Source organism: Suncus etruscus, chromosome 13, assembly GCF_024139225.1.
Source record: "Suncus etruscus isolate mSunEtr1 chromosome 13, mSunEtr1.pri.cur, whole genome shotgun sequence".
In the NCBI taxonomy this organism is placed as follows: Eukaryota; Metazoa; Chordata; class Mammalia; order Eulipotyphla; family Soricidae; genus Suncus; species Suncus etruscus.
The window spans coordinates 98,082,480-98,105,220 of NC_064860.1; the positions used below are offsets into that span (position 1 = coordinate 98,082,480).

General features: G+C 58.7%; 1 protein-coding gene across 1 annotated transcript; it reads left to right on the top strand.

The window, feature by feature from the left end:
* The first annotated feature begins 320 nt into the window (after positions 1–320).
* Positions 321–19,465, top strand: PKNOX1 (PBX/knotted 1 homeobox 1). Its single transcript, XM_049785431.1, has 12 exons — positions 321–418; positions 10,332–10,555; positions 13,073–13,178; positions 13,593–13,720; positions 13,920–14,091; positions 14,423–14,593; positions 15,736–15,835; positions 16,303–16,400; positions 17,492–17,620; positions 18,211–18,287; positions 18,536–18,708; positions 19,101–19,465. Exons 3-12 carry the CDS (start codon positions 13,128–13,130, stop codon positions 19,310–19,312), a joined length of 1,311 nt encoding a protein of 436 aa, XP_049641388.1. The 5' UTR covers positions 321–418; positions 10,332–10,555; positions 13,073–13,127; the 3' UTR covers positions 19,313–19,465.
* Positions 19,466–22,741: the final 3,276 nt, after the last annotated feature.

Below are 22,741 nucleotides of genomic sequence, written 5' to 3' on the forward strand. Positions count from 1 at the left end.
ACCGAGCCCGTTTTAGCCATGCGCCGCGCAGGCCCCGCCCCGCCACAAAGCTCCGCCTAGAGGCGTGGCGGCGAAGACCACCGCCCCACGACGAGGCCCCGCCCCCGAGGGCGGGTATCGCCGAGCCGACCTATCCCCGCCGAGCGCGAAGCGAGAGCCCCGCCCAGAGGCGGCCCACCCCAGCCGTGCGCACGCGCGGAGCCCGCCCAGAGGCGTGGCCAGGCGCGCGAGGCCCCGCCCCCCGCCCGGGCCCCGCCCCGCGGGCATGCCGCTGCGGCGCGCGGCGGCGTCGCCTCCTCCCATTGAGCGAGGCCGTGTCGCGTGGCCCGGCGTCGGCGTGACGGTTGGACGCGGGGCGCGGCACTGCGGGTCCCGATTGCTGCAGCCGCTTGTCAGTGTGACGAAGATTGGCACCCAGGTAAGCTGTCACTCAAGCGCTCCGCCGCCGCCGCCGCCGCCGCCGCCGCCGCCGCCCGGCCGCCGAGGCCTATCAATCACGCCCGCGCCGCCGGACGGACGCCGCCCGCCCGCCCGCCAGCCCGCAGCCCGGAAGCGGGGCCCGGCCCGGAGGGAGGGAGGGGGGTGGGGGAGGGGAGGCAGCGGCGGCGCGGGGTCGCCGGGGGCGCGCCGAAGGGGCTTGTTTTCCGCGGCGGGCTGGGGCGGGGCGGGGCGGGGCGGGCGGGGTCAGGGACGCGGAAATTTCTAGAAAGCGGCGCCGCCGAGCCCGCTCCCGCCCTGCGGCCCGGCCCGGCCCGGCCAGGCCCGGCCGTCCCTCAGAGCGCGGCGCGCGCACGGGAGGCCGGCGGGAGCGCGCCGCAGTGGGCGTGGCCTGCGCGGGCGCGCGCATCGGGGCGTGTCCAAAAGGGAGCGCGCGTGGAGGGCGTGGCCTGCGCGGGTGCGCGCAGCGATAGGCGTGGCCAAAGGGGGCGCGCGTTGGGGGCGTGGCCTGCGCGGGGGCGGGCGGGCTGCCCGGGCCTTGGGGCGACCGACCCGGGCGGCGCGAGTTCGAGGCCCGCCTCCCCTTCTCGCCCCGCCGGGGACCCACGAGCCACGTGGGAGGGCGAAGCGAAGCGGGCGGGGCGGAAACTGGGGGGCGCACCCGAGGCTGCATGGGGTAGGATCCCCTTTGTGTTTCGCTGCTAGGGTTTCCCCACCCCCCCACCACCACTCCTAGGGTAGATCCGGAGCTGCCCCCCCCCTCCCCCCGTGGCTGTCATGAAGCATTTGGCTGTTTTTTTGTTTGTTTTGTTTTGCTTTGATTGTTGTTGCTGCTGCTGTTTCTTTGGGGTGCTCCCCAGACCACTCTTGGAATCCTTCAAGGGGTGTGGCGCTGGGAGCAGCTGCGTGCCAAGGGCTGCCTAGGGTCCAGGTTGGGAGAGAGGGGGTTCCCCTTCTTCCTTTTCCCCGCGTGCATTTTTACCCCTCCTGGATGCTGCGCTTGGAACCCAGCATGCGGAGCACAGCACCCTTCGGCCTCGCCACTCCCAGTGGGATTAGCTTGTTCTGAAAGTGCCACATGTTACTTTTCCCAGGGGACTGGGCACTTTTCCCAGAGGGACCTGCCTTTCAGAACTTTCACTCCCCAGTCAGAGAGAGCGTGCTGCATGCTTGGGTCAGACCCAGCAGCGGGAGGGTCCGGGTCGAGATGAAAACTGGGGTTCCTTCCTGCAGAAACAGGCCTCAGTCTCCCGCCAGCCACTTTCACTCTGGTTGCAAATTTTTGGAACCCTGCGGCTAGGGCTGGGGCGTGAGCCGCACCTGCTTTCTGGCCTCTCATTCAACCGGGCCGGAGATACGGTGTCTGCATTGCTTGCAGGACAGTAGTTCTAATCCCATATGGTTCCCCGGGCCTGCCAGGGGCGATTTCTGAGCAGAGCCAGGGTTAACCCCTGAGCGCTGCCTGGTGTGACCCAAAAGCAAAAACAGAGATCACCCCTGGCAAACTTGGGAGACCCGACTGGGGGTGGACCCAGACCCCGATCCTATGCATGCGTGACAAGTGCCTCTCCCTACCCTACCTCCCTATCCTCTCTCCAGCTCCCCCTTGAACTTTCAAGACGAACCAAGGACATGGTTCACTTGCAGCACTGGAACCCCCGGGCTTTGGGATGCCATGCAGAGGGGCACCCCAGACAGCCGGTGGCCCTGGGAGGAGGGATGCAGAGCAGTGAGAGCTTACCCTGTGCCAGCCCAGAAGGTGCTCACAGCAGTGGCATGCTGCATGTCCAGGACTTGGGGCCTGACCGTATTGCCCCTCATGTTTGCTGGGGTCCGGGCCCCTGCAGCCTTGCTTTTACCGAATCTCATGACTCTGCACCTGCCAGCTTGAGAGGCTGATGCCATGTCGAGACACGGCTTCATGTTTGTCACTTTTCCTCCCCAGATGGAGCTCCTGCTTCTAGGACGCAGGGCAGAGCACCACCAGATGTGGGCCCCAGATGGGGGTCAGCTTCAATCTGGGACTTGGGGGGCAGCAGGAGCCCCCCCTTGGCCCCCTCTGGAGCCCCTCCCTTCATTCCCATGGCCACACCATGCCCATCACATGCCCACAGAGCACCCTTTGCCCAGGCTGTGCTCTCCCCTGGTACCCCCTTCTGAGGTGACTCTGGATGGAGAGGCACTGGTCGCTCTTTCCAGCACCTTCCGATGGGAGAATCCCTAAACCCCAGTGCCTTGGGAGTGCCTTGGAGTGCTCCGTGAAGCCTGTGTGGATGCTGTACATGACCTAGCTTGGTTTGAGACTTGGGGGTTTTATAGACTTAAAGAATAAATAAAGGAGTTCTTTTTTTTTTGGTGGCTGCACGAAGCATGGTCAGGGACCACTCCTGATAGATTCCGGGATCACACCCAGGTTGGGTCTCATGCAAGCGATGCTCTATGACCTCTGTGCTGTGGTCTGAGGCCACCTTGAGAAACGCGGCGTTGGCCCTTGCTTTGTCTGTGTTCATCAGACCATCGGGGCCTTCAGATTAACCAGATCGCCCCAGGGGACGAAACCAGCCCTGTGGGAGGACGGTGGTCCCAGAACAGCATTTCCTGTTGTGTCCCTCAACTGTGGTCAGTCCACACGGCACCAGGCCTGGGGTGTTGCCAGGCTTGGAGAGTTGCTGTTGGGATTCCTTCCCTGCTGAGTTCCCCACCACGGTCACCCCTGGCGATTAGATCAGCCTGGCCCTGTCTCTCTCTGGCCCACACTGGGCCCCATGTCACTGAGCCTTCTGAGCATGTCAGGTCCCGTCCCTTGCTATTTCCTTTGTTTGTTTGTTTGTTTGTTTGGTTTGGTTTTTGGGCCACACCTGGCGGTGCTCAGGAGTTACTCCTGGCTGTCTGCTCAGAAATTGCTCCTGGCTGGCATGGGGGACCATATGGGACACCGGGGTTCGAACCAACCACCTTAGGTCCTGTGGATCGGCTGCTTGCAAGGCAAATGCCATTGTGCTATCTCTCCAGGCCCTCCTTTGTTTATTTTACCCTGCACAAGGCTCCTTTCGCATGTGCACACAGGCCAGATCCCAGGGCCTGGGGCTGTGCCCTTGAGGGTTCCTGATTCTCGGAAAACAACCCAGACCCTAACCCTAGTTGGCATCTGGCAAGCTGTCAGTGTTGAGCTGGCAGTCCTGGAGCAAAGCCGTGGTGTGCATTCACGCTCTGTCCTGTCCTGGGGCTCGGGGGACTCTTAATTCCCCCAGTCACTGTGCTTTTCCTGGAGCCCGTTTTGGAAATACTCTGGCACCCAGCACTCGCCTTTCCAGGATTGAAGGTCTGATGGCATCTGAGCAGCGGACTTTCCAAGGCCGCCCCAGGCCTTGTTTGGAAAGAAAGGGCAGGGCCGGCGATTCTCCAGACAGCTGCTGGGAACCAGCTGTTACTCTGTCTCTACAGCTGCCAGGCTTCCTTTCATGTATTTTTTTTTTTTTTGGAGGGGGTGCTTGGGCCACAACGATGTTCACAGGGGTGTTGCCTGGCCTCTGTGGGGCTCAGAGTTCTTATGTGGTCGTGGGACTTGAACCAGGCCACGGCTGTGTGCAGAACAAGTGTCTTCCCTGTGTTCTGTTTGCTCCACGCCCCTTCCTTCGCTCTCCTCAATAGGCTCAGTGCAGCAGGAGCCCTAGTGAGAGGCCGCAGGAAGGATTAGCAGTCGGGGAACATTTCTGCTGCACTTGCCACTGCTCAAGGCATTGGGCTGCGCCAGCCTCCTGTGCCCACTGCCCATGGGGAGCAGAACATGGACAGAGGCCTGGGAGGGCACTGACCCATTCTGCACCCCTTGTCTGAAGCGATGCGTTTGCTGGATGTAGGGTTAAATAAGGTCTGGTTATTCCCAAAAGGGAACAGGAAACCCCATATCCCCTACCCAGGAAGGATAGGAGAAGCTGTTCCAAGTATATTAGTCCGCAGTAAATAATCCACACAGGTATGAGGGTATAAAGAGGCAAGAAACTCGAACACAAGCAATTTACTAGCAAGCCAGCTGCCCCAATCCTGGAGCTAGCAAACCTGGGGCAAAAGGCTCCCTCTCAACCCTGCCTCGAATTTATTCAGGTCCAAATGGCGCCCCTCCCAGGAAAAAGCAGGCAGAGAGGACAGACACAAAAGAGAAATATATAAAGACCTCTATATTCCTCACGTGTCGATGGAAGCTGCCCCTTCCATAGGCTTAGTGGGGGTGTGGGCCTGTCTGCACAGCAGGTTGGGACACCCCAGAACCCCAAGAGCAGTGCCAGGATGGAGGGTACGGCCCCCCGGGACTCGGCTCTGCCCAGAACATGGCTCTGTTTATGCCGGTAGCTTCAGCCCCTCCCCTGGACCCAGACCCACCTACCTAGCCTTGGCGCAGCCCAGCTGGGCTGGGGAGTGGACGTGGCCTGGCCTCCAGCTGTTCTTGGTGATCAGGTCTGAGGCTCTGGAGCAGCCCCCCACTCCGTTTGTTTGGGGGGGGGGTCCTATTTCTTCTGTGGAAGGAACAAGGAAGAACAGGGGCCTGAGGCCTTGAGCTCAGGGGACAAGCACAGGCTGTACCTGCCGGCCCAGTTCTCACCTGGACCTCAGAGCACTCTTGGGAGCCACCGCTGAGCACTGCCAGGTGGGGCCCAAAGACCAAAAAAACCGACTAAAGGTGCGGTTGTCAGCTTCTCCTGAGCAGCACGGCCTTTGCTGCTGCTGGCCCTAAACCTGCCTGGAGGTCACAAACTGCTGCGGTTCCCGAGGTCGCTATGCCCACACTGGCCCACTGCTCCGGGCACTAGTTTGCTGGTTTCTGAGTTTTCTGGACCGGAGACATGGTACAGGGCTTTCAGGGGTCAAGGCATTCGCCTCCTGTGCACCCAGCCAGCTCCCTTCATTGGCCCTGATCCTAGTTCCCAGGGCCCCAGGAACAAGCACCATGGGTGGTGCCTTAGACAAGACCGAATAAAGGCAATCCTCCGAATGACAGAGTAATAATGATTCCTCACAAGCCAATCCCGAAGGGAAAGGGAAAGGGTCCGGAGCAGAGCCCACCGCAGGAAATAATCCAAACCAGGCTGGAGAGATGAAACACAGGTCTGGGAACCTCCCACCAGGTAGAGAGAGTTAGAGATCAGTCCAAACCCAAGTCTTCATTGGGAGGATTAGAACCACCCCTAGGGGTAGAGAACAGGTTGGCGGAGAGCCTATCCAGAAGTTTTTCCAGCCCAGGTGGGATTTAGATCTGATAAGAGGAAGCCATAGCAGTTAAGGGAATAGAAGTCTGACAAGCCATACTGATTTAGGGAAAGACTGATTATACCAACATCTCCCCCTCCTGAGGTTACTAAAATGCAGACATATGCGAGAGACGCTAAAGGAGTGATAGTAGCAGAATAAATGGTGTACTAATGCTCTCTGCAAACCCCTAGACGAGCTAAAAGGGTTGCTGCATGTTGCATAGACACAGCGTAAGCTGGGGAATGAAAAGAAAAGAAAAAACCTTTTAGCCTAAGAGAAGGGTGTTACTGTTGGGGAAAAGAAAAGAAAAGAAAAAAATCTTTTAGCCTAAGAGTTACAGTGGAGAGAAGACTCAGCAACCAATGGGCTTGGCAGGATGTGGCATACAAAGTTGCTCAGCTTTCCAAACCATAAGTGGCATTCAAGGCACAGTGTCCCGCACCCACATGTTTTCTCAGGCATATTCCCAAAAGGGTGCCATCAAAACCCTGGATTTGACAGGGCTAGAGCCATAGCACAGAGAGTAGGCCATTTGCCGTGCATGTGGCCAACCTGGGCTCAATCCCAGCATCCCCGAGGGTCCCCCAAGCTTGCCAGGAGTGATTCCTGAGCAGAGCCAGGCGGAACCCCTGAGCACCATAAAGTCCAAAACAAAACAACAAAACTCAACAGCTGGGCAGGACAGGGTGCTGCCTGGGATTTCCCATGTGGGCCCCATGTCTCCTGGAGACAGGATCCTTCAGCGCACCCCGGGGAGTGTCCCGACACCGAGGAGCTGTGGGAGCTGTGTGGCATTTCCCAGGCGTGTGGCTTCCCCTGGGAGCGGAAGGAGCCTCACAGCCTCATCACCCCTACCACCCAGCCACTGGAGAGTAGAGGCAGCTGCATGTCTCAGGGCTGAGACAGCGCCTCTGAGAGGCTGGCGGCTACATCTGCTGCCCTTGGGGCTCCTGCTCAGCCTTCCCCGGGCCTAGAGACTTGGGGGGGAGCGGGGGTTGGCCACATATTGATCCTAGATCTCTGGCCACCCTAAAGGGCTGTGGAGATGAGCCAAGAGGAGTGCGGGCCCATGGGTCAAGCTTGTTGACGCACTCGGAATGGAACAAGGCAAGGGCAGCTCAGCCTGGGCCCGGGAGACCCACGAGGAGCCAGGAAGCTGCTGCTCGTCCCTCACATTCAGCTGACGGACGTCCGAGGGCTAGGGAGACGGCTCTGGGCTGGGCCAGCACACGCTACCCACTCAAGCCCCACACACGTAGCTCTTGGGACCCTGCACTGCTGCCGGGGTTTGCCTCCCCCCACATGGACGAAGAAACAAACCAAAGATGGCCCTTTGAGGTCTGGCAGGATAGAACGGCAGGTAGAATTCTTGCTTTGCATGTCGCGGATGCGGGTTGATCCCCAGCACCATTTAGGATCCCCCAAGCACGGCCTGGAGTGATCCTGGGCCTGGAGACAGGAGTAGGCCCTAAGCACCAAACCAAGTAAAAGGACTGGACTGGACTGGACTTGAACCAGCACAGCCATGTGGAACTGCACTGACTAGAAGATGATGCTTCCCAGATGGTCAAAACTGCACATTTACAGGAAAGTTCAGCTGCTTGGGGACCCACCTAACACCCGAAACCGGAAGCTGAGAACCAAGGCTGGACCCAAAGGGAGTCAGCTTGAGACTCACTCAGGTGAGGAACTTGAGGTGGTCACCCTGCCGAAGAAGGAGCAGATCGCCGGCAGCCAGAGGAGTGTGAAGACAAGACCAATGACAGACTGGCTACATGACTGACTGACTGACTGACTGATTGACTGACTGGCTGGCTGGCTGGCCCACTGGCTGCATGGCTGCTGACTGACTGGCTGGCTGATAGATTGCTTGAGTGATTAAACACAAGCTGGCTGACTGCTGGCTGACTGGCCAACTGTTTGGCTCACTGACTGACTTAAGTGGCCAGCAGGCTGGTTGACTGACACGACTGACATCGGATGAATAGATGAAGTTTCCTTCTCCACCTCCAGCCCAGGTACTCATTAACTCTGCAAGCCGTTGGCAGGACCAAAAAGAGTTGTGCCTGGAGCAAAGTTTTGGACCTGTGGGTCTTGAGAGCCAGGGTTTTTTTTTGGGGGGGTTTGTTTTGTTTTGGTTTTTTGTTTTGTTTTTTTGGGTCACATCCGGCAGTGCCCAGGGATTACTCCTGGCTCAGAAATTGTTCCTGGCAGGCTCGGGGGACCAGATGGGATTCGAACCACCACCCTTCTGCATGCAAGGCAAATGTCCTACCTCCATGCTATCTCTCTGGCCCAGAGAGCCAGTTTTTGAGGCACAGTGACCTGAACACTGGAGGTCAAGCGATGTCCCAGCTCCCTTCCCCTCACCCGGGCAGCAGACTGGGCAAGTAGTAGGACTGTTGGCAGTGGGGACATTGTGTGTGTGTAGTCCAAGGACCACCAGAAGACATGAGGAACAGAGCTGGCCACGGCTTTGGAGAGCCAGGAGACATGACCTTAGAGCACAGCCCAGCCTGGGGAAGTTAGGCAGAAGAGGAGAGCCCAGACGACTTTCTCTTATGGACCTGAGGAGAGTGTCGGCCAGAGTTCAGCTCTGTAAGGAAAATGATGGGCTGCACCCGGGGCAGCGAGGACACAGCCCAGCTCCATACAGATGGGCGACGGGCTACATCCAGAGCCCTAGGGTGGGCACAGTCCCTTCTCAGTGAAGGACATTTGCAGCCTTTTTTGTTTTGTTGTGGGCTACACTTATTGATTCTCAGGAGCTACTCCTGGTTTAGTGCTCCAGGTCCAAGCTGTGCTGGGGATCGAACTCAGGCATCTTGCTTGCATGCAAAGCATATGCTCTAGCATGCTGAGGTGTTTCTCTGGCCTAGGTAGTGTGTGGCCTTTAAATACGTACATGTACTACAAAACAGGAAACAAAAAATATCAGAAGAATTCAACTTCCATCTCGGGAAACTAGGACAATAAAATGAATCTAGAGAAAACACAAATCTATTTTTGTTTTTTGTAAACCTATACAGGTTTTGATTTAGCCACAAGCTCAGGGGTTACTGGTCGGTGGGGGTTTGCAGGATTCCGGAGATGGGAATTGAACCTGGGTCTTCTGCGTACGAGGCCAGCGCCCTAACAGCTGTTCCAACAATAAATCTGTCAATCATGGGGAAAAATGAAAATCCTTTTATTTATATTTATGAAAGGAATGTAGCTGAGGGAGGGAGTTTTTCCGGGGAAGAGCTCTGTGAGTGGTGGTGGCCGTGGCTTCCTCGACCCTTGCTGGCTGTCAGTGGCCAAAGACACACAGGCTTTGGCCTAATGGAGGAAACTGGGAAGGGGTCAGAGGTCGCTCACTGAAAGGACAGGCCCGGAGACCCAGACTTGCGTGAGCTCAGACTTGCTTGAACTGGTCGGTTCTTTTTTTTTTTTTTTTTTTTTTTGGTTTTTGGGCCACACCCTGTGACGCTCAGGGGTTACTCCTGGCTATGCGCTCAGAAGTTGCTCCTGGCTTCTTGGGGGACCATATGGGAGCCGGGGGATCGAACCGTGGTCCGTCCTAGGCTAGCGCAGGCAAGGCAGGCACCTTACCTCCAGCGCCACCGCCCGGCCCTGAACTGGTCGGTTCTTGTTCTAAGAAAGTGCACCTGGCTGTGGCATGAGGGTGGACACATGCATAAGACAGGAGAGGCTCCAGAGGCCCGAGTGATAGCACAGCAGTAGGGAGTTTGCCTTGCACGCAGCCGACCCAGGACAGGCCCGGGTTCTATTCCCTGCATCCTGTATGGTCCCTGGATCCTGCCAGGATCGATTTCTGAGCACAGAGCCAGGAGTAACTCCTGAGCACAGCGGGTGTGGCCCAAAAACAAAACAAAGAATACCAAAGCAAACAAAAGAATGGTTCCTGAGCAAAGAACCAGGAGTAAGCCCTAAGCATTGCCAGGTATGGCCACAAAACAAAAACAAACAGAAAAGGAAAGGCCAGAAGGGGTCACCATATGGGGGGAGGACATCTTCATAGAGGGTCATCCTCACGGGGTCACACTCACAGGAGAGATTATCCATCGTCATTGGGGGGTCATCTTCACAGGAGGTGGCCTTCACAGTCGCCCTCACAGGGGTCACCCTCTCAGAATTCACCCTCATAGAGGGGGTCACCCTCGGGGGAGATCATCTACGTGGGGGTGACTGTCATTCTCACAGCAGTGGTCACTTTCACGGGGATGTCCTCGTGGGGAGTCATCCTCAGAGTGCAGCGATCATCCCCCACCCTCTGAGGGAGCCAAGAAGCTGATGACATAGTACTGTGCCCTGGGCTTTGCCTCATGGCTGCCCAGCAGTGCTCCCTTGTGAGACTGACGTGAGCCCAGTAGAGCTGAGTTACACGGAAGCTTTTTTTTTGGGGGGGTCACTCCCAGAGGCACTCAGGGGTTGCTCCTGGATCTGCGCTCAGAAATCTCCCCTGGCAGGCTCAGAGTACCATATGGGATGCTGGAGATTGAACGCCCTACCACTGTGTTATGTCTCTGGCCCACATGAAAGCTTCTAGCAAAGCGCAGCTCTGCCCCCATCATATGTCGGAAAAACCTAAGGGTGGGCCAGTGGGGAGACGCCTCATCCCTCACGGAGACCTCCGATGCCCACAGTGCGACAGGCTGGAAGCTCCAAGAGCCAAGTCCCTGCATTTGGATGTCAGGTCCGTGAGCACACCGAGTCCAAGCACGTCGGCCCCGGCCCAGTAGGAGCGAAGCTTCTAGAACCCGTGTCCCTGCACTCTGCCCAGGCCACCAGCAGGACCAGGACAGCGCAGAGCTGCCTCTTTCCAGCTGGAGCGAGCTGTCGCCAACCTCGGCTCTGCTGTTGACGTCAGGTAGGTGGCCTGGGCACGGTGGCTGTGCCAGCACCTTCTCTGTGGGCATTTGATCCCCTGTGGCTTGGTGGATGGAGCGCTGGCCTGGCTCAGTTCAGCTGTCCCGGTGTGATCTGTGGGTCCCATGGTTGTCGGGAAGAGTCCTGCTGCATCTCTGGGGTCACTGAGCTGTTCTTGGACCTTTCAGGGTCTTCAACTATGCGTGCGTGAATGTGTGTGTGTCTGGGGTCACTGAGCTGTTCTTGGACCTTTCAGGGTCTTCAGCTATGCGTGCGTGAGTGTGTGTGTGTGTGTGTGTGTGTGTGTGTGTGTGTGTGTGTGTGTGTTTGGGGCCGCTGCTTTCAGTGCTCAGAGTTGCCTCTGGCGGGGTGAGGGTCCCAGCGGTAGAGGCTGGGTATTCTAGGCCTCCCTTGTGGGAGAACCACTTAGCTTGAGAGCTGTTTCTGGCCCCAGATCGCTTTATAAGAACCTTGTTTTGAATTTGGTTTTTGGGCCATACCCTGAAGCACTCAGGACTCACTCCTGGCTACGGGCTCAAGAATCACTCCTGGGGCCGGGCGGTGGCGCTAAAGGTAAGGTGCCTGCCTTGCCTGCGCTAGCCTTGGACGGACCGCGGTTCGATCCCCCGGTGTCCCATATGGTCCCCCGAGCCAGGAGCAACTTCTGAGCACATAGCCAGGAGTAACCCCTGAGCGTTACCGGGTGTGGCCCAAAAAACCAAAAAAAAAGAATCACTCCTGACTGGCTCGGGAGACCCTATGGATGTCGGGATTGAACCCGGGTTAGCCGTGTTGAAGGCAAATACCCCCCCCCCTGCTGTGCTATGACTCCACCTTTTCCTGTTACTTTTTTTTTTTGGTTTTTGGGTCACACCCTGTGACGCTCAGGGGTTACTCCTGGCTATGCGCTCAGAAGTTGCTCCTGGCTTCTTGGGGGACCATATGGGACGCCGGGGGATCGAACCGTGGTCCGTCCTAGGCTAGCGCAGGCAAGGCAGGCACCTTACCTCCAGCGCCACCGCCCGGCCCTTTCCTGGTACTTTTAAAATTGGAGTCCAGGATACTGGAGTGATACCATAGCAGTAGGCAACAGTAAGGCATTTACCTTGTAAGTGGCCAACCCTGGACAGACCCAGTTCGATCCCCGGGATTCCATATGGTCCCCAGAGCCTGCTAGGAGCTATTTCTGAGCGCAGAGCCAGGAGGAACCTCTCTCTGAGTGTCACCAGGTATGACCCAAAAATAAATAAAATAAATAAAAAATAAAATTGGAGTCCAGGCCATCACCGAAGGCCCGTCTGCCAACTCCTCTTTCGTGTTCTGACAGTAAACACGGAAATCCTAGAATTGCAGAATCACCCAAGCTGCCAGGAGCTTGTCCGGCCTGGGCAGGAGCCGAGGGCTAACCAGCTACTTACTCGCTGGCTGGTCTGTATGGCCTTTCCTGAAGATGCCTGCCTTCGTAGGCAGCCCTGTCCACCCACACCAGCCTTGCCTAGGCTGTCTTCTGGGGTGTGGAGCTGGTGGACACGCCTTCAAGGCCACCCACATCAAGGGTCCACTCACTTTCCCACATCTCTACCTAGGTGGCACAGAGCACTATCCCCAGAGTCCAGGATGAGCATTAGACAGCACAGGAGGGCAGGGGGCTCTGGATGGGCTGAGGGTCACGGCTTGTGCCTGCATGACTGACCTCGTTCCTGGGTGTCCCCCCACTAGCAAGGACCCCGCAGGGTTCAGCTCCAGCCCCTGAACAAACCACATCAGAAACGCGTTTCCAAGTCATCCGGGGGACCCCGCCCTGGCCCGGACGGCAGGAGACCCTTCCCAGCGGGGACTCCCAGGCTTCTGCCAGCCACTGGCCTCTGCTGCCCACAGCTGCACCATCTCTCTTTCATGGAGGCCCAGAGGCTGCTGCACTAGCCCATTGCTTCACTCGGGTGGGAGCTTGGAATTGCCCACAATTCTAGCCACTCTAACAGCCAGGCCCGGGCCACGCCCACCACCAGGGCACTGCCAGTTTAGGCTCCACCCCCTGCAGACCCTGACCTCACGCCCACCATCCAGCCAGGTCCAGACCTGGTCACACCCACCGCTTACAACCAGGCCATGGCCACACCCACAGCCAGTCTCGGTCACACCCATTACCGGGTCACGGGGTCACGCCCACGCCTAAGTCCTGCAGCAGGATCTGATGTCCCCCAGCTCCCAGTACCTCTCCCCAGCACCCCCAGTCTCAGCCCCAGAGATTCTCCAGCGCCTGTCCTGCCCTCTGCCTTCACCCGGCTCAGCCGTTGGTCCCACCCCCCCCCCCCAGGTCCATTGCCCCCCCCCCCACTCACCCACCAGACCAGAGCAGCCCCTGCCTTAGGGGACAATTGCAGACAAATTGCAGGGATCTGGGTGCACCATGGCAGACGCTGGACAGATGGGAGGCCAGGCAAGGGTCTGGGGCTGCAAGCATGGTGGGGTCCTAGTACCATCCCAGTGACCCGCTTTTCTATCTTTGGTTTCCCAGGTGCCCTGCCCTTCGAATGCGAGACATGTGACGTGGGCGGTGTGTCTGACGCACCATGATGGCAACTCAGACGCTGAGCATAGATGGCTACCAGGATGGGCAGCAGGTGGGCACGGCACGCCGGGCTGTGTGCGTGCACACACAAACACAGGCTGAGAGACAGCTGGGGCCAGGGTGCCCCAGGGCTGGTTCCTGCAGGCCTAGTGCCCCCAAACTGACCTGGAGGGTTCCAAGTTCCTAGTGCAGCCCTGCCTGCTGACCTTCTTGCTGTAGGCCTGGGGAGCTGGACTGTAGGCGTATCCTGCCACAGCTCTTCCAGGCCGGTGAAAGAGACACCAAGAACAGTGCCCCATGGCAGTGCCCGTGCATTTCCTTGCCTTCTGAGGCCAACAGCAGGCAACCAGGCTTCCTGTGGCCATTGCTAAGGCCCCCTGGGTGTGGAGAGTGGTGAGGTGTTGGGGTGAGAGCAGGCAGACACCCTGACTCCTCTGACAGCCTACCCGGTGGTCCCGGCTCCCAGATGCAGGTAGTGACAGAGCTGAAGACGGAGCAGGACCCCACGTGCTCGGAGCCTGAGGTGGAGGCTGTGAGTTCGCCCCCTGTGGGCTCGCAGACACCCATGGATGCCGACAAGCAGGCCATCTATAGGTGAGCTTGGACCAGGGCAGGGTCATGGGCCTGGCAGGGTCGGGGAAAACCGGGTGCTAGGCACCCTGTCTGGGGGCGCCCTGGGGATACCCAGAGCCTCGTGCGGCCCCAGGACCTCCAGCAGCTGCGCTACACACTCAGGTCCCACCTCCCTAGACCCCCAGAACAGCGGTTGCAGATGCCTTGTTTCCTGCCACAGGCACCCCTTGTTTCCACTGCTGGCCCTGCTGTTTGAGAAGTGTGAGCAGGCCACGCAGGGCGCCGAGGGCACCACCTCCGCCAGCTTCGACGGCGACATAGAGAGCTTCGTGCGCAAGCAGGAGAAGGAGGGGAAGCCCTTCTTCTGTGAGGACCCCGAGACCGATAACCTGGTGAGCGGGCAGGCGAGGGGGCCTGACCAGATGGGGCTCAGCCACCTCTGGGTGCCTGAAAGGGGGTGACTGGGAGCTGTAGAGGTGTGTGTGCGACCAGGCATTGGTGTGGGTACTGGGGACCACGGCCAGTTAGTGGTCCCAGGGTGCTGGGCTCCGCGTGCAGGCGTCACCCAGCCTCACATGGGTCCCGCCGGGTGCTGGGTGGTCACGTGTCTCCTCTCGTCTCCTGCAATATGGGCATCTCCAAATGCCCCAGAGCAGAGGAAGCAATGTCGTGCCCCTCTCTGCCTTTTTGCTGCCGCTGCCCGCCACACACCTGCCCTGCCAGATGGTAAAGGCCATCCAGGTGCTTCGCATCCATCTGCTGGAGCTGGAGAAGGTGAACGAGCTGTGCAAGGACTTCTGCAGCCGCTACATCGCCTGCCTCAAGACCAAGATGAACAGCGAGACGCTGCTGAGCGGGGAGCCTGGGAGCCCTTACTCACCCACGCAGCCCCAGGTGGGCCATGGCAGTCCCTCTGTGCCCGCTAAGGCTGTGCCTTCTCCTCCCCCAGGTCTCCCCCTGCAGCCCAGCCATCCCAGCCAAGTCCCAGTCCTGCCTCTGTACCATCTGTCTGCGGACCTGCAGCCTGCAGACGGGCTGGGGACTCCTGGCCCTGCCCTAGGGTCACTCTCTGGGGAGCCCGGTACTGCTTGGCTATCCCGGGACACCCTCTTGGTTCTATGTGAGGTGGTGTGCATTGAGGTCAGGGGCTGACTCTGGGCTCTGCCCCACACACACACAGCCCCTTGCCAGCCAAGCTGCTGATCCTCTCCTCACTTCAGCCCCTCTGCCAGTGCTTCCCAGGAACCCTGGTCAGGGAGTCTGTCCCGTTTATCAGCCTGTCCCCCAGGGTCTGCTCTGGGTGTCACCTGGAAACTGCTGGCCCCAGGTCCCGAGGGTTTCCTGTCAATGTTTTTCTTTAAAAAATTCATATTCATATGTTTTTTGTTTTGTTTTGTTTTGGTTTGGTTTTTGGGCCACATCCGTATGACGCTCAGGGGTTACTCCTAGCTATGCACTCAGAAATCGCCCCTGGCTTGGGGGGACCATATGGGACGCTGGGGGATCGAACCGCAGTCCGTCCTATGCTAGCGCGCTTGCAAGGCAGACACCTTACCTCTAGCGCCACCTTCCCGGCCCCAAAATAATACTTTTTCTTTGTGTGGAGTTTTTTTTTTTTGGTTTTTGGGTCACACCTGGAGCGCTCAAGGGCTACTCCTGGCTCTATGCTCAGAAATCGCCCCTGGCAGGCTCGGGGGACCATCTGGGATGCCAGGATTTGAACCACTGTCCTTCTGCATGCAAGGCAAATGCCCCACCTCCATGCTATCTCTCCGGACTCCTAAAATTCATATGTTAAGGGTCAGCAATAGCACAGCAGGGAGGGCATTTCCCTTGCACACAGCCAACCCGGATTCGATCCCCAACATCTCATAGTGTCCCCTAACCTGCCTGGAGTAATTTCTGAGCATAGAGCTATGAGTGACCCTTGAGCATTCCCTGCTCCCCGAGCACCTTCCCTCTCACCCCGCTCTGTGCTCTCTGAGCACTGTTCCAGCTGCCTGCCTTTGTGACGCACCCCTGTGCTCTGCCCCCAGCAGCTGCAGAGTGCCATCGCGGGTACACTCAGCCCTCAGGGCCTTGTGGTGCCCGCGTCAGCGCTACAGCAGGGCAATGTGACCATGGCTACAGTGGCAGGTAGGACTTTGGGGGGGTGGTGGTGCCAGAACCCACCGGGGTGGTGATGTAGGTCTCACCGCAGGCCCTTGGACTCCTAGTGGGACTCGGCTTGGCTGGATGCATCTGGAGACCTCAGTTTACTCAGGACTAAGGACGGGCAGGTTTACCCATATTAGGTTCTTAATTGTCTCTGAAAGTGGTAGCTCAAAATATCCAGGGCTACCCCCACCCCATGCACTTTTGTGTCAATCCAGCCTGACACCCCCCCCCCCAGGTCCCCACCTCCCTACCCAGCAGGTCACAGCCTGGAATGCTCCTGGGCCACCTCAGGGACCACCTGGTGCCCGCCCTATGCCAACCAGGCTCACCCTGGCGTGCCTGGCGCAACTCTCACGACTGTGTGCAGGGCTCTCGGGATCACTCGGGCCAGGCTGTGTTGAAGGCCCTGGCAGCCATCAGAGACTCAAACGACCTTCTCCCCGCAGGCGGTGCTGTCTACCAGCCCGTCACGGTGGTCACGCCTCAGGGCCAGGTGGTGACCCAGGCACTGTCCCCCGGCACCATCAGGATCCAGAACTCTCAGGTGTGTGCTTAGGGTGGCCCTGCCCGGCCTAGGGGCTCCTTGTCCCAGACCAGAGGGAAGCCCCAGTGCATGCAGGGTCCATCCAGGGTCACTGCTGAGAGCCCACCATACTCCTAGGTCCGGGCTTGAGGATCCGGGACACATTGGTCACATGCATGGGACATATGCAGACACGGGGACACATACACACATCACAGAAGAAACATACATCACAGGGACACATTCACATCCCATATGGGACATGGGTTCACGTGACATAGACACACACACATCATACACGGGACATGGGCTCGCATCACATACAGACACGTCACGTGGACATCCACACATGTACATGCTCAGTCACACACACTGAAGTGCTCTTCCACTCAGTTGATCACGTACACGCTCACGCTCATATGTTTGTGCACATACGTGCTCACGCTCTTACATCTCACATCCGTACTTATTTACACTCGTAGATGCACACCCCACAGTCTCCTCACACATTTTCGAGTATTTCTACACCCTCCCTCTGGGTTTCTGGGCCACACCCGGCGGTGCTCAGGACTTACTCCTGGCTGTCTGCTCAGAAATAGCTCCTGGCAGGCACGGGGGACCCTATGGGACACCGGGATTCGAACCAACCACCTTAGGTCCTGGATCGGCTGCTTGCAAGGCAAACGCCGCTGTGCCATCTTTCCGGGCCCTCCACCCTCCCTCTTACGCGCTCACTCTCACTCACACTCACATTCACAGTCCTGTGTTTCCTCTCACACTTGCTCATGTTCAGACTAGTCGTACTCGGACACGCACACATTCCCACACCCACATTCTTACACACTCCTACACTCCAATCACTCGTTTTCACACTTACACACTCTCAGGCACTCACGTCCCAATCTCACAGCCCCGAGAGCCCAGAACAGGGACAGCTGGACCTGCTGTGATCCATTCACTGCCCTTTTGGGACTGGAGGAGCCGGACCTGAGCCCAGAGTGGGTCAGGGAGTGAGGGGGCTGCGGGGCTTGTGGGCTTGGGGCATCCCGTGCACCCCAGTCTATCCCAGCCGCTGGGCTCATGGCTGGGTCCCCCACCCCGGTGTGTTGCAGCTGCAGCTACAACTGAACCAGGAGCTGAGCGTGCTGCAGCAGGATGAGGCGTCGGGCAAGAACAAGCGGGGCGTCCTTCCCAAGCAGGCCACCAACGTCATGCGCTCCTGGCTCTTCCAGCACATCGGGGTGAGCGGGGCACGGCAGGCAAAGCCCTGTGCTCCTGGGGGGCACTCATGAGCCCAGCAGCTAACCCGGGTCACGCTCTGCAGCAGGGCTGGTGCCGAAGGAGGGAGGAGGGCTCGCTCTGCAGGCGTCTCAACTGCAAGGACCCCCAGTGCTATGCTGCATCCTCTGCGGGGCATATGGAGCTGTTGGAGGCTCGCTGGGGCCCAGCAGCCAACACCTCCGTGGGGTGCACAGACCTCTCTTGCAGTCTGCTGGACAGGTCACCCACCCCCTTTGCATGGAACTCTTAATACCCACTACAGTCCGGCTGTGAGAGGCTCCAGGGTCTGCCGCCATGTGAGGCTGAGCCCAAGTCCCCCTTACCTGGGGCCAGAGCAATAGGGCAGCGGTAGGGCGCTTGCCTTGCACACGGCTGGCCCAGGATGGACTAAGGTTCGATCTCTGGCATCCCATATGGTCCCCCAAGCCAGGAGCAATTTCTGAGTGCAGAGCCAGGAGTAACCGCTGAGTGTCACTGGGTGGCCCCCCAAGAAACAACAACAAACAAAACAAAAACAAGTCCTCTTCCCCCTCCCCCCCAATCCCTGCAGCACCCATACCCCACAGAGGACGAAAAGAAACAAATCGCAGCCCAGACCAGCCTGACACTGCTCCAGGTCAACAACTGGTGAGCAACACTCCTTCACCCCCCCAGCTGCTAGCCACAAATGCAGCAATCCCACTCCAAGTCATGTAGAAATGCCAGCGGGAAGCTAGAGCCAGCCCAGTGGGGGGTCAAGGGTACTTGCTCAGCACCATCTTCGTTTCCCTCCATTTCCTGTGCTCCATCCTCCGTGATCTGTCCCCCACACTCATCCTGGCTCTATCCTTGTTGGTGCCCACGGCGTCTGCCCACGAGTCTCCCACCACCCCCAGGTTCATCAATGCCCGGAGACGCATTCTGCAGCCCATGCTGGATTCCAGCTGCTCAGAGACCCCGAAAACGAAGAAGAAAACTGCCCAGAATAGGCCAGTCCAGAGGTTCTGGCCTGACTCCATTGCCTCTGGCGCCACCCAGCCGACCCCCAGTGACCTCGCCATGGCGGAAGGTGGGTGCCGGCTTCTCTGGGCCGTGGGTGTTTATGTCCTGCTCCCTGGCTTCAGGGGTCCCAGGACTCAGAGGGAACTGAGAACTGGGCCTGGATTCCAGGGGGCTTCCAGGACGAAGGTGGGGAAAACCCCCCACTCACTGCTCCTTGGGGTGCGTGGGCCCCTCCCTCAGACCAGCCGCACTGCCTATCCTACCCTGGCCCTGGCCGAGGTCCCATAAGCTCCCACTTGAACCCCAACGACAAACACACATACTCCACAAACCTACACTCCCGCACTCCTGTCCACATACATGCAGGTACACACTCTACACACAGGGGCCTGTGCGCACACATGCTCACACACATACAAAGCCTGGGACTGAGCGCCTGCCATGCCACTCTCTTGGCAGGCGCCGTGGTGACCATCGCTGCACCCGTGGGCATGGGCGTGGACGGGCTGCAGTCCCTGTCATCTGACGGCGCCACGCTGGCCGTGCAACAGGTGATGATGGCCGAACAGAGTGAGGACGAGTCTGTGGACAGCGCAGGGGATGGCAGCGCCTCGTTGGCCCCCGGGACCCTGGGTGCTCTGGTCCTGGACAACAGCGACTCACTGCAGTAGCCGCCCGACATTCTCGGCCTTCCCGAGTTTTCTGTAGGTCTAGAAGCACTGCTGCGTCCAGGTCCCAGAGCAGCCGGGCCAAGCCCAGGCTCCTTCCCAGTGTGTGTGTGTGGGGGAGGGCCAGGCGGGTCCAGGGGGAGGTCCTGGGCCAGGCTAGCGGCACCCCCCTGTCCAGCCCTTGCTAGGGGACCTGCGGCTCCTTTGGGCCTCAACAGGGCTCAGGGCCGGCTGGGCCGGGCAGGGCAGAAGTTGCTTCTGCATCTTTGAAAGAACACGCTGCCTGAGCGCAGGAGAGCTAGGATAAGGAGGGTGAGTGCTACCCGCCCACCCATGCTGCCCGTGTGCTGTATGTAAAAAGAAACTCCTATTTTTACCTTGCTGGAATTATTGGATAAAAAAAAGCTATTTTTGTAAATTGGTTATGAATTGGATTATGACTATATTGAGGATACAATTTCTAGAAGAAACCAGATGCACTTCCCAGTTCCGTTTGGGAGTCCGAGCTGACACAGTGAAGGACCCTGAGCAGGTGACCAGCCCGGGGTATCCTCCCGGCCCTCAGAAAAGGTGGGCTCCCCGCCGCATGCCTGCTCTGAGCCCGGCATGGCCCAGGGGCATGGCCCAGGGACACGGCCGGCCCGGGACTGGCTCCTGAGCACAGTGGGTGCCCTGCGTAGACGGCCCACCCAGTGTGAGGCTCAGGTGCTGGCCCCAGGTGCTGGCCCCGCCTGCCTGCCCCTCCCTGGTGTCTCCAGGGCCCCATTACTTTGGGGCTTTGGTTGTTCAGAGGGTCCCGTCCCATCCCACTCAGCTTCTTGGCCGAAGTCTGCAGCCAGGCCTGGGGGGGTGCACTGGAGGGAAGGGAGGATGCAGATGACACATGGACGTGTACAGAGGGACAAGGAAGTGTGGGGACAGCTTCCCTCCCGGACGGCCACACTTGTCCCACCTCCTCTGGCCTCGACTTCAGCCCTCACTTGGTTGGTTGGACCGTCAGGACACAGCCCTTCTCCGGCTAATCGTTCCGTGGGGGCCCGTTTCTGCAGACACTGACCCCCGAGATACCCATGAGCCGCAGATGACTGGCCTGGCAGTGGGTCTGGGGAGTGAGAGTGGGTCCCTGTGTCCTACCCTGGAGTGTGGCCTCCACCCCCAGGTGCCGGGACCCCATGTCATTGCCTGGAGCCTCGTCACTGGGCCAAGCCAAGCTGAGCTGGGGCTCTTCTCTGGACAAGCCTGGATGTGTGGGAAGGTTGAGGCTTGCCCACCGATGGAGGAGGGGATGCCCCGGGCCCCTCTGAGTGGACAATCGTGACAATGTGAATCGAGGACTGTACCCACACCTGTCTCTGAGGGGCTTTGTGTGACGCGACTGAATCTAACAAGGAAATTAAACTCAAACTGCTCTGTGCGTGCGTCCTGCCAGCTCTATGCCTCCTCCATGGCAGCCCCGTTGGAACAGCGTGGGGAGGGTACATGGGCGTGGGGGCTGCACAGGGCTCGCCAGACCCCCCCCCCCCCCACACACACACAGCATGCCGTGGTTCTCAGGAGCGAAGGGACAGTTTTCTCCTAGGGCTGCTCGGGGTCTGGCATGACGCGCCCGTCCTGGTGGCAGAGGGGCGTCGGCAGGTCCCTGCGATAGCCTGTGAGCAGGCACAGGCTGGCAGTGCCCTCACCCAACTCTTGCACCCCCAGTGCTGCTCTGTGGGCCTGGCTGGGGTGTGTGGGTCTTAAAATCGTGGCTCTCAACAGGACACAGGGTATTGTTCCGATGTGGGAGCAAGTGAGTGTCTGGCTGAGTGAACTATCCAGAACCCTGCTGACAGGGTAGGCAGGGGACAGACTATGCAGGGGACCATCCTTTTCCCTCAGACACATGCCTTGTCCCGAAGCTTCTGGACCACAGTGCACAGTTTGGGACAACCCAGGAACAGCTTTACCATGGAGCTCCCCTTCCTGAGCACTCCCAGATAGCAAAGGCCTCCATCTTATTTTCTTTTTTGGTTCTTGGGCCACACCCAGTAGCTCTCAGGTTATTCGTGGCTCTGTACTCAGAAAAAATTGCTCCTGGCAGGCTTGTGGACCCCATGGGATGCCAAGGATCAAACCGGGTATGTCCTGGGCCCCACATGCAAGGCAAGTGCCCTACTGCTGTGCTATTGTTCCAGACCCCAGGCCTTTGTCTTCTCCTGGGGCCTGGGTGGGGGGTACTTTGAGCAGCTGGGCTGGGGATACTGGGTCAATTCCCTCTGGGGAACCACATCTTATGCGCAGGCCATGCCCTAGAAGGGTGACAGAGCCCACAGACAGCACCAACTGTGCCCTAAGCGAGCCCCCGCCCCACTACAGCCTCAGTGCCCTGGCTGGCACGTGTGGGCTGAGTGGACACGGAACCCGGCACCTCAGCTGCTGAGAGGCTCGTCCTGTCTCCAGGGCGCCTGCAGGCACCGTTGGCTTGGGCTGTGTCATCCAGGCTTCGTAGCCTGGCACCGGCCTTCCCAGGCTCACCTGGAGGCCTTGTAAGTAGCTGGGCCAGCCCGGGTGAGTCAGCTTGTGAGAACGTGTGTGAATGCCGTGAAGCCTAGAGCAGGAGGAACTCTATTCTATTCTATGGAAGGTCTGAGTTTCTATCCCGACAATAATGACGCAGACCCCAAGGCCCTATCAACCATAATATGCCACCCTAGACATCTAGCCATGAAAGGACAAGATGAAACACCCTAGAAACACCCCAGACAACGCCCAACCAACATAATGGCCAAGACTTCCTGTTTCCAGCCCTATAGAACCTGGCTTGTGACCCCAGGGTGGGGCCACCCCTCTGGGAGGTGACCCCGGCCGGCCAGTTTGTAGCTTGTTGGTTGATGAAATAAAACTTTGATTTGCTCGATTTAGATTGTGTGGTCTCGTCCTTCAACTCCGGCCCTAACCAATGCATGTGTAAACCCGTATCTGTGAAGTGCCTTGTCTACATATCTGTGTGTCTGTGGAGTGGATGTGTGTGTGTGTAATCTGGGGCCCACAGAGGTCCCTCATGTTGCTGAGACAGAAGTGCCCCCTTCACTGGGTGGCAGAGCCCAGAAATGACCCCCAGCAATGGCCCCAAGTACTGCCAGGAAGAAGTCCTGGGCACTGCCAGGCTGTTGGTGGCTCAGAGCAGAACAGGACATTCAGTGCAGGGAGTCCGTCTGGAGACTGGAATCCACAGGCTTGTACACCCACTCACGTGTTAAGATCTAAATAATTGGGGCTGGAACCATAGCACAGCGGTAGGGCGTTTGCCTTGCATGCGACCAACAAAGGACAGATGGTGGTTCAAATCCTGGCATCCCATATGGTCCCCGTGCCTGCCAGGGGTGATTTCTGAGTACAGAGCCAGTAGTAACTCCTGAGTGCCACCGGGTGTGACCCAAAAATTAAAAAAAA